General features: G+C 28.7%; 1 protein-coding gene across 1 annotated transcript in view; it reads left to right on the top strand.

Annotated features, from left to right (window-relative positions):
- Nucleotides 1-861: 861 nt before the first annotated feature.
- LOC143206943 (uncharacterized) overlaps nucleotides 862-17,876 on the top strand; it is a 77,413-nt gene continuing 60,398 nt past the window's right edge. The window contains exon 1 of the mRNA XM_076419806.1: nucleotides 862-1,020. Coding sequence (XP_076275921.1) covers nucleotides 1,007-1,020 — 14 coding nt within the window. The 5' untranslated portion in view covers nucleotides 862-1,006. The remainder of the gene's footprint in view (nucleotides 1,021-17,876) is intronic.

Raw genomic sequence — 17,876 nt, forward strand, 5'->3', positions numbered from 1 at the left:
AGAAAAAATTAATTTTCCGAATTAGTTTTATTTTAAATTTCAATAATCTAATAAAAAAGTTGCATTTGAATGATTCAACACTAAAATTTTTACGTGATAAAAGAAATGATATGGGAAAAATTATTCTGTATTCATTTGGTTCCTGCATATGTCTTTGTTTAATTAATTTTAGCCAGGTCGGAGGAAAAAATACGTATATCAAAAAAGTAATATACAAAATAAATATTAGTTATTCATCGAGTTTATAAGAAGCTAGTTTCGAGAGGTTAATTCACAGCCCTAATAAACTCTAGATTCATCTCAAAATTTAATTAACAACTTACAAATTAATAGTTTGGGGTTATAAACAACAACTAATAAAAATCTATATTCCATTCATTGGGTTATTTTTGTTTAATTAATTTTTGCAACAACTAGTGAAATAATTCGATAAAAAAATTTGTTCTCTGAATGAATTTTATTTCCAATTTCAATGACCTGACAAAAAAATCGGTAAATAAAAGAAGTTGCATTTGAATCATTCAACAAGTAAAATACAAATTATATATTAATCATTCAGCGAGTTGAAAAAAAAAGCCATGGTATTCACAGTTTCTAATTCGGGTGGCGCCGTAAGCTGTCCACTCTGTACAGGCCCATCGGTGGAGTTGGCTCTTCTTTCTCTCCGAAGAAGCGGCGGCCAACTATTTCAGGGCTTTTCCTAGCGGACCGGCCTTTATTCGTTGACGATCCGTTACTGACTGAACAACGTCGTCTGTCTTCCTGCGTCGACACATTCCGCAAAATCGGACGTGATTCTTGTCTCATTTTTTCCGTCATCGTACTCGTATCCAACTAGACCAACAGCGGGCTGTGGGTGGATAAAAAGATAAAGTTTCATTTTTTCTTCTCTCGGTTGCATTTCAATCCGCTTTTTGCTTCATGATTTTGAAGTGACCATTTTGTTGGTATTGGCGACAGTGGTACTCAGTTTGTTTATATTTCAGTGGTCTTAATTTGGGAAACGATGCATCTATACAGGTAAGCATTTTTTAAACGATTTCAAACCTCGAGCCGGTTTCTAGTTTTTCTTTTGCCGCTATAAATCAATTACGTTGATAATTCGTCTCTTTCATGTATGCTATCATTTGTTGTAATATAACTAGTCATTCTTATGTAATCGAGCTAATGACAACAAATAGTTCTTGTAAAATCGCCTAATTATCCGATTGTTTAATTATGATTATGATATAGCTCATTTGTATTACTTTTCTTAATAACATGTTTAATGAATGATTTTTTTCTAAAATTTTAGGTACAATATTTGAATTAATTATTATATTGAGTTATAATTTAATTCATAACCTTAAGATATATAAAGCTACCTATATATGGAGATATTATATTTATATATATTTTTTCTTATTATATATTCATTTGAATGATGTTATCCTAAACTTAATTGTTTTGCTATTTCATTATGAGCTTATTAACATATTTTACTAGCCTTCTATGTTATCCAATAATTTTAAACATGAGAATTGGTCATTAGTGTTTACAATTGCAATAAATAAATTAATAACAATATGTACTTACAATGTTATTTTATATTTATGAAATAGTAAAGTGTAACTTAACTTTTAATACAGGACTGATTAAAGTTAACATTGAATTACAATGTTCAAAGTACAATATACATTAATACGATTTAATTTAATTGGATGTATTTATTCAAGTTTCAGAAATGTTTTTGCTTGTTGCATTTGTATTTGTACTTAAAAATTATATTATATACGTATTTAAATGGAAAAACCAGAATTGGAATTTTAATAATTTTTTAAAATAATATATAATTATAGTTTTTTTTAAATTACTCTTTGATGTTGGCGGTACATATTGTTAGAGTTGATGCAGTAAATAAGTAATCTCTACATCATTTATTAGATCTATTTGCCTTTATATGACGTTCCATTTGATCCCAGAGGATTTCGAATGAATTTTCATCTACCGTCCATGGCGACTGAGATATTACGAAAACATTTTCTTGTATAAAATATTTTACTCTACCCTAGCCTGGAAATGCTTGAGAGCATTATTATGTTGAAATGTTCAAATATTCAAACCAAAGGCAACTTGTACTAGCTGAAATATTAAGGTGCTTGAAATAATCTATGATTCTTTTTATTTTTGCAATCGATCCCATTCTGACCAGAAAAACGCCTTCAAACCATAATATTGCTATTGGTGTTTCCATTAATGGACATCTCTTAATTGCATAATGTTGGTTATAACTGGTTATAATGTTGGTTATAATTCCAGTTGATTTGTTGTGTTTCAGTTTTTCAAATTCAAATTTCAAGCAGGCTTGTGTATTCACTCAAATGAAGGTCTTCTAATCTTCCAACATATAATTTCTGTTTACATAAGCATCTTCTAATCGATCTAATAAGAATGGGAGTTTCTAGAATTTTAAATTTTTTAACAGTAAAAATGTATTTTTTACTGAATATTTTGTAATTAATTCATTAGTGGAGGACTATCTTCCTAGATCTCTTAGAATTTGTTTCTGCAGCTTGATCAAGATTTTCGACATTAAAACAATTATATCCTATACCTATATTTAAATTAAATTATCTATTAATTTATCTATAATTTTTTGTTATAATACACTAATACAATACCAAATTATGTTTATAACCATAAGTTTTATGAGAGCCCGATATATTTTTTATATATACAGCGTGTATATATGAGAAGGAATGTTTGGATCAATATCAATTAATTGTTTTAACTACAATGTTGTATACATTTTAAGGGTTTTCAAATCCATCAAAAGCAATTATATTAATTTCCTATAACTTATTTGACTATTTAATAATGATGATTATTTATTAATCAGTGCAATATACCGATTTTATATAATTAATGAGAGTGTTCTAATGTTCATACGTATTCATTACATCGGTCGACCATAGATAATGTGTTGTAATGTGAACTAATTACTCCTATATGACTGAATTAATGACATTGATACCAACATTTCATTATTGAATAATTTAATTATCATGGTGAAATTTTGTTACATATTAATTTTTGATGGACAAGTCAATATGCTTTTCTCGATCTTCAAATATCCTTAAATTAAATTAATTTTTAAAATTAAATATGTTTTGTTTATGTATTGCATGTATTTGATCAATTGTTATTTTAGTGGCTAAGGGCGCATGGATGTTTTTAATTTTCTTCGTGATTGTTTATTAAGAACGGTATATAATTTGTTTAGGAGCATTCATCTCAACAAATAAACTGGATGGTTAAGATAGGGCGTTTTTTAGGATGGTCTTTGGCCAGTCAGTAGGTTGAATTTCGAAAACTGTGACTATGAGCCAACGTTAAGCAGTGGATCAGATAGATCCAGTGCAAATGTACCTTAATTGGCAAAAACATTTAAAAGTATTAAAACATATTCATTACTTATAAATCAATTTATAAACCTATGTGTCATAGTATAAATATTTATTTTTATAGTAGATTTTTTAAGTTAACAAGAATTAATTAATTGATGTTTTTGGTAAGTTCAATATGTCAAGATTTCTGGCTTATTTTAGCACGTTTTTGCTGCTTAATAGATTTTTGAATGGAATTTATACATAAATTTTAATTACGCTCTTTGTGAGAGCTCAATTATAAATTGTCGGTTTTGTTTCTGAATTATGTGCCGAAGGAAATATTAAACCAATGTTATCTGGTTAAGGCTGTTTGATGTAGAAAGTGAACACAATATACATTGTGTTAACCTATGATTTAGGATAAATGTGTTATTATATAATTAGTTTAATTCATGTAATGATGGTTTAACATCATTTAAGGCAGTTGTAATTATTTAATAACTCTAATTAAAAAGATTCTTAGCCTTTTAGTTTAGTTTTAGTAATAGTTTTATTGCACGCTTATTACCAACTCTATTAATTATTTTGTGTATATTATATTTACATTAGAATTCATCATTCGCATAATCTTTTGTGTTTCAACATTTTTTCTCTTTTGTTCCCCAATTTTAAAATTTTTTTAATTTTTATCATAAGCTAACCTTTTTTATTATTTATATTATATCTATTGTTTTGGAAACTTATTAATATATATTTTTAATTAACAAATGTTATTTTAGATCAAATACTATATTTTAAGTTCTCACTAGGAAATATTTAAACAAATATTTTATAGATATTAAATTGTACATTTTATGGCTTATTTGATAAAAACAATAGTAGGAAAACAATGGTTTCCTAACAGGAAGCACCTCTTATAAGCGTCGGAAAGTTATACGTTGTGCTTCTCAGGTTCTTTTAAAGTTTTTATTCTTTGGATTATTTATTCATTGAGACGGGTAACAAGATGGGAGGGGTAAGAAGAGAAAATTACCGAAAAGTTATAAGATCTTTATTAATATTTATTTTAATGCGAACCTTAGAAGAAGTATTATTAGTAAATTATTTTGGCTTTATTTTAATTATGATTCTATTTTTAATATAATTTCATTATATGACAGTTGGAATCCGAAAGTCACTGGAATGCATCCACAGCAGTTAGCAGGACTTATTATTATGTGTTATTATGTTGATATTATTTCTTAAAGAATATCCACATAGCTGAAATCCATAGGCCCATATAGGTTTTAGTATTTGCTTGTACAGCAGCAACAACAATTATGTATAGATAATTTAGATTTAGATTAATTCAAGATATCCAATACATTTATTTGTATTTTAATTCGAGTTTTCTTTTCTTCTTGATATGCTCCATGATTATTTATTTTATATATGGTAATATGTCATTTTTCCTTATGCTATATATTTCGTTATAGTTTTTCGATATTACAGTTTTTATCGATTTCTTTTTAAGTTTGTTAGCAATTAAGTTGCTATCTTTGAAATAAAGGAAGTTCACAATTTATACGTGACTAAATGTTCCCAAATATTTTAACTGATTAATTTTTTCTTTTGGAGTTTTCGTTTCCTTTAATTACGTAGTTGCCTACAATTACTTAATAGTCAGAGTGGGGCTCATTTTTCAGTAGAAGGGTGTGTATTGAATGCTTTATTAATTGAAAAATATTAATTCGTACACATTCTATATACTTGTTTATGTTTAATAACAGTTAAAATATGGTGTTCTTTTATAATTATTTTGTCACTTTTTTAAAATTAAATATTCATATTATTTTTGCCTTAAATCGAATTATGAATTTGTATGATTACAACAAATTATAGAATTTGATTGAGATTATGAGTTTCTTTAAATTCACATATATGGGAGCTCTCATAGTATAAATAGTTATATTTATAGTAGATTTTTTAAGTTAACAAGAATTGATTAATTGATACTTTTGTTAAGTTCAATATGTCAAGATTTCTAGCTTATTTTAGCACATTTTTCTGCTTAATAGATTTTTTAATGCAATGTGTGTATTAAATGCTTTATCAATTGAAAAATATTAATTCGTACACATTCTATATACTTGATATGTTTAATAATAGTGAAAATATGGTGTTCTTACATAGTTATTTTGTTTTGTTTTTAAATTAAATATTCATATTATTTTTGCATTAAATCGAATTATGAATTTGTTGAATGTTATATCATTAGTTATGATAACAATAATAATAAATATATCACAACCGTATCTTCGAATCATATATCTTAAACTTCAATATAATTGCTAAATGGCTAGGGATGTGAGATAAAAGAAACGGCGATGTGATGGAAGTTGTATGAAGGAATGAGTCACCTTATAAGCCGCCCCATCCCCAAACATATCGGATCTATTGTATTTCTATTATTTCAGAGGGCGAAGGAAGATTAATTAAAAATGTCAGTCTCCTTAATTCCCGATATATTCCGACGTATTGTGTGTGGGTCTGGTTTCTTTTCGGACGCATCTTTTCATCTCAAGGTGAAGTTTTAATTATTTCACGCTGTTATAATTTAACGTGAGGGTATTCTGAACAATTTGCAATTAGAGAGGGTGTATTATAACGTTGTTCTTTTTTACGATGTATAATAATACTGAGTCAGAATAAGTAGTGAATTGCGTAACTTTTATTAGTCCAATTGTGTGAATACAGTGCAATTTATTTACTTTTGTAATAATCTGTTTCCACTTTCAAGACGTAATCAATTTTAATTAAATAAGTTTTAGTTTATATTTAGATAATATTGACACACCTTTTGGGTAGCATACGAATTCTGCTTCGATAAAATTCGTATTATTTAGAATCAACCAAATTTGATATAGCGCGACTCCCGTTCATCCAAACTGTGTATTATTGAATAGAATAAATGATAATCCGATGGAGTAATATGTGTAGATATGGTGTGTGGGGTAGAATGGGGAAATAAATACACACGTGTCTCTATTATCATTCTACGAGTTTCAGTTTCAGTTTTTTTTTGTGTAATTAAAAATAAAAGCGCAAATGTTGTTTGTTGCGTTCAAACTTAGAATATATTGTTAGACGTATTTCAAGCTGTAATACTGTATCTAGTTCTAAAAGTGGTGACGATGAATTTTGGACAAATATTTTTCATCCAAATGTCTTTGGTTCTTAATTCCCATGCTTATGCCTAATGTGATAAATTTAATGTGCCTTAAGGTCGATTTGTTAAATAGTTTTGTTTTGGAATGTTCTGTTCCCTGAAAAATAGAATTATGTAAATATTATTTAATTTGAGCTGGGATCATCTTCGGACTTTTGTGGTAAAAATATATAGAGACATGATGTAGTTTGTCATGTCTATAGTTTCATATTTAATAAAATAAAGTTCTGTTCAAGTGTTTTATATTGACATCATTCACATTATAATATCGGTTAGGAACGATAGTATACTGATTGGTATGAATGTGATCTGAATAAAGTTATTTCTGTGTTCTGAAGGATCTGAGAGAACTTACAGAGGAGATTAGATATATTATAAATGTTATACTGCGTGTAATTTCCATCAGTGATTCACTATTATAATGGGAGATGTGACTTAACAACTTGTATAGGTTAATAATTAAACATGGATACAGACTGGGTCATCTATAACATTGCTGAAACATATGTGATAAAGATTTATTGTATGTGACAGATTTACTTACAATAATTCTGGTGCACATGTTACTAGTATTTACAGGAAGTTGAGATTGGGTTATATGAGCTACTTTTAACCTTACCGAAGTGTGAGCATATTTGTGAGTAATATATTTGATTCATTTCAAGTTCCAGATGATAAATTGTTTCAATTAAGTGGTTAAACTTCATAGAACCTTAAAAACTGAAAGTGTTGGGCGAAAAAAATGGGCGTGCATACTTTCTCTATGCTTATTTTTTTTGTAGAATAATTGAATGTATGCATATTCGAATTAAAGTGAGATATATGGTTTGAATGACTATTTTATAGAAGATGTTAAATGGGTTTTCAATATATAAGGAATTATAATTAATAGTTACTTGAGTTCCAAATATTGGAACAATAAACAATGAATTTCATATTGTCCTATTTCTAATAACAGCATATATAATAATACAAGTTACTTACATGGTGGTACAAAGGCAAAAGAAATTAACACAAATATGAAGTTTGCATTAGTTATTAATATGAAGCCGGACAAAAAATCGTTAAAACGTGGGTTGTGTCCATACAGGAAGTGTCCAAAAAATATCTAAAATTTGTGTATAATACTATAAATAGGCAATGAAAAGGAAAGTTTTATAACCATATCTGTTAATTTTAGCAAAGATTTGGTGATTATTTATTAAGTTTGATTCATTCTTCCTTATTTTATTCTAATAATTCCCCGGAATACATGAGTCAAAACATACGCAACCAAAAAAAAACATACAAAAACAGTTCGTCATAATGTGTAAATGATTTTTTTTTTGGAAACAAGAAATGTTCGTATAATGATAATTAAGAAGGATACTGGTGCAGAGCAAAACGCCGGAACAGCATAATTAAAGATAAATGGGCACCCGAAAGCTGGTTCTTGGAACCGTATCGAACCGAAAAAGACCATCCGAAATGAATCCGAATACGCTGGTGCATTCATAAAGATCTCACTTTTATCACATCACGCCAGATAATAGATAAACTAAAAAACTCAACCGATCTAAGCACATTCTTGAATCTAGAAAAAAAAACTGTTGTGTTTAAAGTAGTTTTAGTTGAACTGTTTTTTTTTACATATATTATTTCATCGATGATTTTTTTATTATAATCGATGCAGTTTGAAAGAAAATAAAATTTCACTTATGTAATGGCCAGTCAGAATTAAATTTATAACTTAATAACTGGGTACTAAATCTAAGGATTATATGGTTGCCATGGTGACGATGCAATTTTTCTACTCGACGCGTGCTTTGATTACAATAGATTTTTTTTAGAGAAAACAGATGTTTTTAGTTGAAAACATTAAAATCTTCTTCATTAATCGTTATGCGTTTTCTAGGTAATTGATGTTAATTATACTGCGTGCATTCCAAACCCCATGACTATTCATTGAACTCGTCTTAGCCTCTTTTGGATCAGATCTGGCATTTGTAATTTCACTATTTGTACTGTTCTTTGATATTTGGTGTGTTGTGATTAATTTTGTTTTTTAATTGAATTAAAAAAATCAACATTAATGTTTTGTTCGCTTAGCTCTTAAATGTATTGACGATATTACGGAAGTTCTTTTTTATCATTTAAGAAATATTTACGTGTATAATGACGTTTGAATATAGTTCATTAGTTATATTCATTTATTTGCTATTCTATTTTAATATAATCATATGTTTTATTTCCAAAATCAATATTTTATTATTGACACTCAATAATTTTTTTGCTGCTATAAAATCTCAAGTTATTTTATTTATCGACTCTCATTTTAAGAGTATTATCGATGCAGCATTATTTTTACGAATAATATGATTTATTTATGAGGTTTACCATTCTTGTGGTTTATAATTTAACAATATTAGCGGAAATATTCGGTATTGGCCTTTTTAATTAGAAGGGTATCGTAACTCGATGAAAGTCCAACAATACATCAAATATTATGTTTACTAAACTTAACTAATACTTTATTTTCTCATAATACGAGTTTACTTCTTTTCTTAGCGGAGTTTGATATTTTAAGTGATGGTATCAAATTTTATTTGAGGTATTAATAATTTATAATCTTCAATATGATTTTTTAAAAAATAACAAGTTTCATGATGACCTGTATTATTTGGACTTAGTCGTTTAAATTGTTTTTTATTATCTTTAGTTAGTCAACAACAGTCCAGAATGCAACAAGCATTATTTATGATATCTGTTATATAAAAGATATTTTAAAAAAATGCATCAGTAACTCCTATCTCCTCCAATCTCCTATGTCAACTATAACTTCGAAGGTAACTTCTAAGGGTTCGAATGTCCGGAGAATATTTTGGAATTTCGGGATAAACTCGGCGTTAGACTGATGATCAGTTCAGATCACTATATACAATCCAGCGTTTTGAAATATATTTATTAATAAATATCTGAAATTTTTGTTAACAAAATGATTAAAATTTCACAAAATGTAAGAACTTAAAAATACTAAAAGTGAAGCTTCGATGAACTGCAACTTAAACTTTGTTAAAAATATGAACAACTTCTGTGATTCGTTGATTAAATGCCATTTATTGATTACTTAAGACGATTTTTGTCAATTTTTAACCCTCTCCCCCTTATGTAGGAAAAAATAAGAATGGGACACTCCACCCGCCTTGTTATTACGTACCATATATCATATAATATATTTATATTGTTATTGAGTATAATATATTTATCGCGTAATAATCTAAAGGAAATAATATACAGGTTTGGTTTGTTTTAAAGTTTTTCTGTATTCAATTTTGCAGCGCCTGACTAAAAGCATCTTTTTTTTCATTATTTGAAATAGGTCCATGATGTTTTTTTGCGAAGTTATACTGACTTTTTCAGCGCAAAATATTTAGAGTATTTATAGATAGTAAAAATAGAAAGGAACAATGTCGAATAGGGTCTCAACTTCCATGTTTAAAGACTGTCATACCAGCAATATGCAAAATTATTGGATGCTTTACATTCTCTTGCGGTAGGATTTTACGAATATCGCTTCTTATATCACCACAGCCCTCCTTATTTCAGCATTTTACAATTTGTAAAAAGTATTGGGACTCTTGCACATGTCTTGTATTCCAGTGTTGTTCATATGCTGGACTTTAGTATTTCTCCAACCTCTTCATATTTAAATAATAATCTTAATTTTGCTCATTTTTGTGATGTTACGTAACAAATATTAAGCCCTCTCCCACTTCATCTCTTACAGAAAGACGGTAGACCCCTCCTCCTAAATCGTCTTACGTAACATGAATGCTTCTTATGAATCCGACATGCATTTTGAGTTATCACATATAGTTTCCGAGATATAAGCCATCGAAGATTTTGAATTTTGTAAAATCGATGGTGAAGTCGAAGGAATCGTCATGATACTGACGATAATGCCTTCGCGTTGATTTTGCTTCAAATCTCGACAATATAAGGATTAGTTAAATCTAGTATCGAAATCTTCAGGTCTGGTTCATACTAAAATCCCGAGATTCGATATTCCAGGATCGAGTGCCTCATCTATAACCTAAATCTTATTCCATAGTGAATATATCTTTTATCTGTAATTAGAAACGAATTCGTGGTAGCTTCTAGAGGAATTTGATGTACATTGACAATGGAAAGCAGCGATTCATTTATCCTACAGTTAAATGCCTCATAATTAATTGGTAAGAATCTTGTTAACTAAGGCTTTCTTCAATTTGAGACTATTCAATACATCTGATTTAGTTTAAATAATTTTTTTCTCGTTTTTCAAATATATGAAAAACCAAATGGGGATTTTTTGGCAATTGTTTTTATCTGCTGGTGGTTTCTGTGATTCATATTCAGGGGTTGTAATACTGCATCAGGCACATTTGTTTATATTGAATATATTGGATATAGTTCAATGTCTTTATTAACAAACATTAATAAAAGTACATTACGATTATTACGAAATTAAAATTGATCCTCTGATATACTCTCTGTTTTATTAAATTATTTTGATAAGTTTTTTATATATATTATTTTATATTATCAAAATGATATATGGAGAGAATATTTTTATTGACAATAAAACAATTTTCCAACTGTTAATAGGATTGATAACAATCTTGATTATTTATAGTTGATACAATTTAGAAGGAAATAAAAGGAATTTCTTTACCTATGAATTACCTAGTCACAACAATTTAAAAGTGACTGTATTTATGTAGTACACTTCTGATGTCAGTGTCACTTTTGCTTCCGGAACACCCCAAATGTCTAACAATAGAACTGCACCCTCAGTATTCACCGTTCTTAAAATAAATCGTTTTCTAGTATTAATGAAAGATATTTGTTTAGTAACGGCTATTATGTCATTAATGTGGTTGTACAAAAAGGTGTCCTAATGATAGTTTCATATAATATTCTTACTATTCCCTCTAAATATAAAAGATGGTTTTATTTCACCTTTCTGAAGGACAAAGTGATTATAATTTATATAATTTTATGGGTCATTTGCTTGACACAAACAATCATTGGTAAACAATCGTTTGTAACAGGAAACACCTGATGTATCTGCGGCTGAATAAACTATTTTTGGTGTTTTTAGAGGGTTCTTTTTCATTTTAATCTGTTCATGAAGTGGCAGTGTGAAACATTATTTTTATATTCTATCCTTAAATTTACAATAAAACTCACTCGTCATAATCTTTATAAATTTAATTATTCAGATTAATTCGTAACTTAAAAAATAATTGTATTATTTGTATACATATTTATAGGTGTAATAAAGGGCGTACAATTTAGCGCGTTTATTATTTTCGAAATTCAGTGTTCTTGTGTAATTGTAAAAATATATAATATCTACATATAATATCTATGATTCCTTCTTCGTTTAATATCTTCTTTTATGAAAACAAGTGTAGCAAGTAAATATTTTTGTATTAAACAAATGGTCGGTATCCCTATATATCATTGCTCTTAGGTCTCCCAATGTTCTTGTTCTTATGTCCCTGTTTTGTTTATTACTTGTTTCCAAATTTTAAAATTGCTTTCAGTCACTTATATTTATTCAGTTAATAACTATTTCAGGTCCATTTTACTTTGGTGCGATTTTTTAATAAGTAGTACTGCCAATTTTACATCGAATGACGGCCAATCTTTATGGCAGTGTTGATACTTCAGCTTCAAGCTACTCACCCAATGGCAGCTTTAAATTATAGATACAAATTAAGTAATATTTATTGGGTAGGAACTGCTAACAATAACTGTGACGTCTAAAGTTGTTGTGTATTCTGGTATTTAAAAATAATCATAAATAATAATAGATTATTCTATAACAAAGTTATAATGCATGTTAATTTTGATGAACAAATAAATAAAAACATAACTAACATTTACTTAACATTACAATATCGTCATTTCATATTGAAATTGACTTTTTTTAAATGTATATAAATTAGTTTGCTTACGTTATCATATCAGTTTATTGAAAAATAAAAATTAGTATTTATATCGTAATACTTTGGTGCAAAATCCAGTATTATTGTCTTTCTGTTTATTTATTACATCGTATATTGTGCAGAACTAATTTTGTTCAATATTGCATTCGAAAAATATGTTTGCATTGGTACGTGAATTAAAGCCATCGTATTTCAGAAGGTAGGATTATCGATATGTGCTTCAATAAATTACACGATTGTCTGTTTTGCTTTGTTGGCTACTGGCCAAGCATTGAAGAGGCAAAATAATAATAAAAAACGCCAGATAAAGGCACTTGAATGCACTTCACAAGGTTTACGTTACATTTATAAAAGTATATTTTAAGTATTATTTTAAAAAAGTAACTCACTATAATTAAAAATCACACGAAGGCGTTGTATAAATAAAAATATTTAAATTGTTAATTAAAATCTATTTAATTAAAAGAAAATTAATTCGATTGTTTATAATAAGATTTTTATATCTAGGATGATTATTTATAATTTTTAACATAGTATATATAATATATGATACAGCTTAAATTATTATCCTTCTCTAACATTTTTGTATTTAATTTTTACTTTGTTAAATAAATTAAGTTTCTTTTAAAATTTTTATATATTCAAGTAAGTTCGTTTTGTAAACTAGAACTCAATTGTTCAAAATGTATGCAATGTATAGTTATTATAATTAGTTTTATCTATAGATGGCGCTCAGTAGTATCTACTACCTAATCAATATGTTGCTGCTAGTGCCGCAAGACGAATATTCTTCACCATATCTTGTCATTGTTGACCGAGACAAACGATTTTGACGCGGACTATGTTAGTCTCATGTTTTTCTGATCATTTTCTATGATGTCGATCCATGCCTTTTTTTGTAGTTCTTTATTATTTAAATTTTAGTAAATCTGTATCAGCAAGCTTTGCATTATGATCAGCGAACTTATGTTTCAGCCAAACAAATTGTAACATCATTTTGAATTCTAAACTTGTCTCTTTTGAATTATTTTCCGCAAAATTGTATCCGATATTATGTTCAAAGTATTGGAGAGATGATATATACTTGAGGGACCCGGATTTGAATCTTTAATTAATTTAAGAAATCATTTTGAACCCGCACATACCTGATGAAACCATTGTAAGATGTCTAAAGTAGTTTAATAATTTGTGGCGGAACATGTTCACCTTTACAAGCTACCGAAAGTGAAAACCAGTGTATATAGTCGAAAGCAGCACAAAAATCACTAAGATTGCATGCTGTAGGACATTCCTCCATAACTTGATGGTGTATGGATCTTATCTACACGACTGTAATTCGGTCTAAATCCTGCCCAATCTTCTCGGCTTGTTCCTTTGAGAGTTCTTTGAAGTATCATTTGTGCTATTTTTATAAATATTTTTCCTCCTAATTATAGGAGACTTATTCTTCCATAGATTTTGCAAACTCCTTTTTCAATTTTAATCATAATTATTATCCTTTTCCACGCAGAACATGAAGCTACTGAAATAATGTTATCTCAGCGGCCTTGGTCATTTCTACTGTTACCTGATCTACTCCAATGGTATTACCACACTTGTATGATTTTATTGCGGTTCGTAATTTGTCTATTATCATACTGTGGTAAGTCATGTAGATCTGCATGAAGATCTCCCTCCATTTCTCGAAACGTTTATCCACTTTTTCATTGATAGACTTACTTTTGTCGCTCAAGCTACTACCCTAGCACCTCGATTTAATTTGCGATATTTCTTGTAATTGATCGAGTTTTGATCGTTTAAGATTCTCTACCATGTGCAAACAATTGGTCGGATATCCAGGGCTGTGTTTCATATGGAGTTGGTAGACATATGTTAAGTGGACTTTAGTGGCACACTCCACAATTATTTCAGATATTTGTTTTTCTGCTGCCCTAATATCTGTATCGTTCAACAGTTTTATTCGGTAATATTTCTTGACTTTAATAATCACATTTACGATGAGATAACTTCAACAGTCTAAAATAAATATAGTTCTAAACAGAAATCAGTTTTTTTCTAAACTGATTTCTAATTTTAGAAATAAATTTTACTTCTTTTTTCTATATAAATAAGATTTTATGAACGGAACGGTTTGAGTTTTATGCGTGAAATATATAAAATTTAATTAGACGTTTTTATGGAACTATCGATTTTTTTTCATATGTGATGCTTTTAACAAAATTTTAAAATATATATATTTATTACTATTTTAATATAGAAAGTTTTAATTAGTATTATTTTATTAATTATATCTATCGTTATATTAAATTATTTTGGACAACTGTCAACCTATCTGTGATATAATACATTGATATAATTTTATAATATATAAAAGCTATAATATATAAAATAATATAATATTTAAAATATATAAAAAAAATTATATAATATATAAAATATAATAGAGTTTTGTAAAATATCTAATTCATTTTGAAAATATTCATCGATAACACATAAACTTAACGTTGTATTGTCCTAAATCGTTAACACGTACCGATTTAGAAGTGTTTAAATAATTAAATTAAAAGCCAACTATAAAGTGAATTAAAAAAATTACGTCTTCTGACTTTAGATGACGAATTGATTTCCTAAAAATTTTAACATATGGGAATACCGTTAGTGACAAACTGATTATAAAAAACATCTCAGAAGGCTTACACAACTTGTTTATTAGTATTGCTAGTGTAATTATTAGGTAATTATTAGGTGGTTAATTATTAGGATTATTAGGTGCTCCATAGTATTTTGATCAGCGATATGTATTGGTTAAAATGCAAAATATCAATACATCCATTTCTCTACATAAAATAATACTGTTACATTTATTATCGTTGAGTTGTTTAGTGTGAAGAATAAACATGATAATTATGGAACGTCCAATATTACATTTTTGTCATATCAATACTTTTTTTGTTCGATTTGAATAAATCTGTTGGAGATGCCCATCAAAAACTTATAATGATGCTGATGGCCGGTTTTGGTTTTATATCTTTAAACGTCCAAAAAAAAAACCGGCAACAGCGAGTAACAGACGCTGCCTCACTAGATTTAACACGTTCTGAATAGCACTAGTTTAGATCTATGCTTTTTGGCTTGGTATGCACATAGATCGATTATTGAATTGTCGTGTTGTCAGAAAGGTCTGTAAAAATGATTTGTTTATATATATCGTACCAATTTTTTCCAATAAATGTATTTTTAATGTGAATATATTATCAGATACATATATTTGATATTCTTGTTTTAATTAATAACAAATATGTATGTCCATGATGAGATTATCATTTATAAGGTTAATTTTATATAAAAAAAAGTTTTCTGTGAAATATATTTTCAGATTATATATTTAAATTTAAAAATAAAGCAAGAGCAGTCTGAAAATTTCTGGCAGTTGCATATATGACTTTAGGTCGGCATAATATATAACAGTGATGATTAGATATTTTACTACTACTAAATATATTTACGATATTTTGAATCGAATATATCATTAACACTTCGCATGTGCTTTAGAATGATTATTTTTCACAGCTCTATAAATCGTCTAAACTACAGCCTTTAATATTAGTCATCCAGGACGTTTATATAGTGCGAAGAAAATTGTCAACGATACCGACTATAATTAGACTTTCGTTCCTACGTCTGAAATATGATTTTTATCTGTGATTTCCTCTTTTTTTTTTACTGTTCCACGGAGTAACAGTACTTTAATGGGTCGACCAGTCCAGGAATTACATTGTAGAATTGTTGAATAGTAATGTGCAAGTGGCTTTTATTTGCTGATGATTATTCATAAGAAGTTCAGATAGCCTGGAGACTCCGTTTTACATTTAAAATATCATACGGCAAAACCACAAAGCCATTACGGAACGCAATAATACAATGTAATTTAATTACCTTTTTCTTTTATTATTTAACAGTTATGTATTAATTAAATTTATATATATATATATATATATATATATATATATATATATATATTTTATGATGGGAAATATATTGTTGATAAACTAATAGTAACAAGGAGTGAATCTAGTGCGTAGCAATTTGTGGATGAACTCCATGTCTGATTTCCTTGAAATATTATTGCTCCGTTAGACATATTATTGATATGAGAATTGATGGTGGACACGTGGTGAAGTTGATAAAATCGAATGCAATTATTAATGATTTATTCTAGTGAGTGACAATTTATAGTTGACGACGTAGCTACTTGAGGGAGCCCGGAGAAAGAAGGGACCGTTGGATTTTTTTCTTATTCCAGATTGACCAGCTATAACCAAATGGTTTCTTGCTGATGTCGCTTCAGGTTCGTGATGGAGACATTTTGCGGGCGACAGAGACCCTGGACTACGACTGGGATTGTCGTAATTGATTTAACTATCGGGGCTTGTGGATGAGTACTTACACTGAACATGTTCGTGAAACTTTTCACGAACGGGATGCCTGATTTGAGTTCAGTGTTCACGTTCGTCATAAACCGTGGGGCATTGTGTAACGTGCGGACGTTTTTGGACTGGAACACTCGGAGTAGTGGCAGTTGTCTCTCAGAGACGTACCTGTATCACACCTGTGCTCTGTAGAGACAGACTGGATGGACTAGCATTTTATTCAAATTCGCGGGGAATGGGAGTTTTGCAGAGGGTTTTTTGCTTTTTCTGCAGAGGTATGGAAATAGTAGGCTAGACACACCAAAAGGTCGTTGGGTATCTGCGTCGGTATTTTTATAGGTCCAGCTCCATCCTTGAGTCCTTGATTGAAGGCGGGACTTGACTTTTTTCTCATTTAATGTTAGGAATTCCATAATTCTGTTAAATCATTTTGTCTCCTGGGGAACACCATACTATTTGCAAAGACTAATTCATATTGTTGTTATCGCTATTTGTTCTGATGCATAATGAATGCTCACATAGACATATAATTCCGCGACGGACTTATTTGGCGGTTTTTAACTCCTTTCAGACTTTCGGCTATTTCCTAACTTTTACTTCCTTTACCCTTACTTCATTTTGAACTGGGGAGAATATAAATTCTTTAATTTGAGTTTAACAACTATTTCGAAGATTGTGAAAATATTTGCCGTAATGGCGTTATAATATTGGCGTTATATCTAAGAGGAGTTATTTTAAAAATAATGAAATAAATTAGGAAGCATAAATAACTAGTTTGCAGGCAACACTCAATATGTGCTGGAACTGACTAAATTGTCGTAAACATTTTAATATAATTACATTTTAAATTTTTGAGATCTGTTGACTTTAATTGCTACAAGCTGTAACCAAGAAT

Source organism: Rhynchophorus ferrugineus, unplaced genomic scaffold, assembly GCF_030347505.1.
Source record: "Rhynchophorus ferrugineus isolate W39M unplaced genomic scaffold, kcgeb_rfMv2 rfM1, whole genome shotgun sequence".
Taxonomy (NCBI): Eukaryota; Metazoa; Arthropoda; class Insecta; order Coleoptera; family Curculionidae; genus Rhynchophorus; species Rhynchophorus ferrugineus.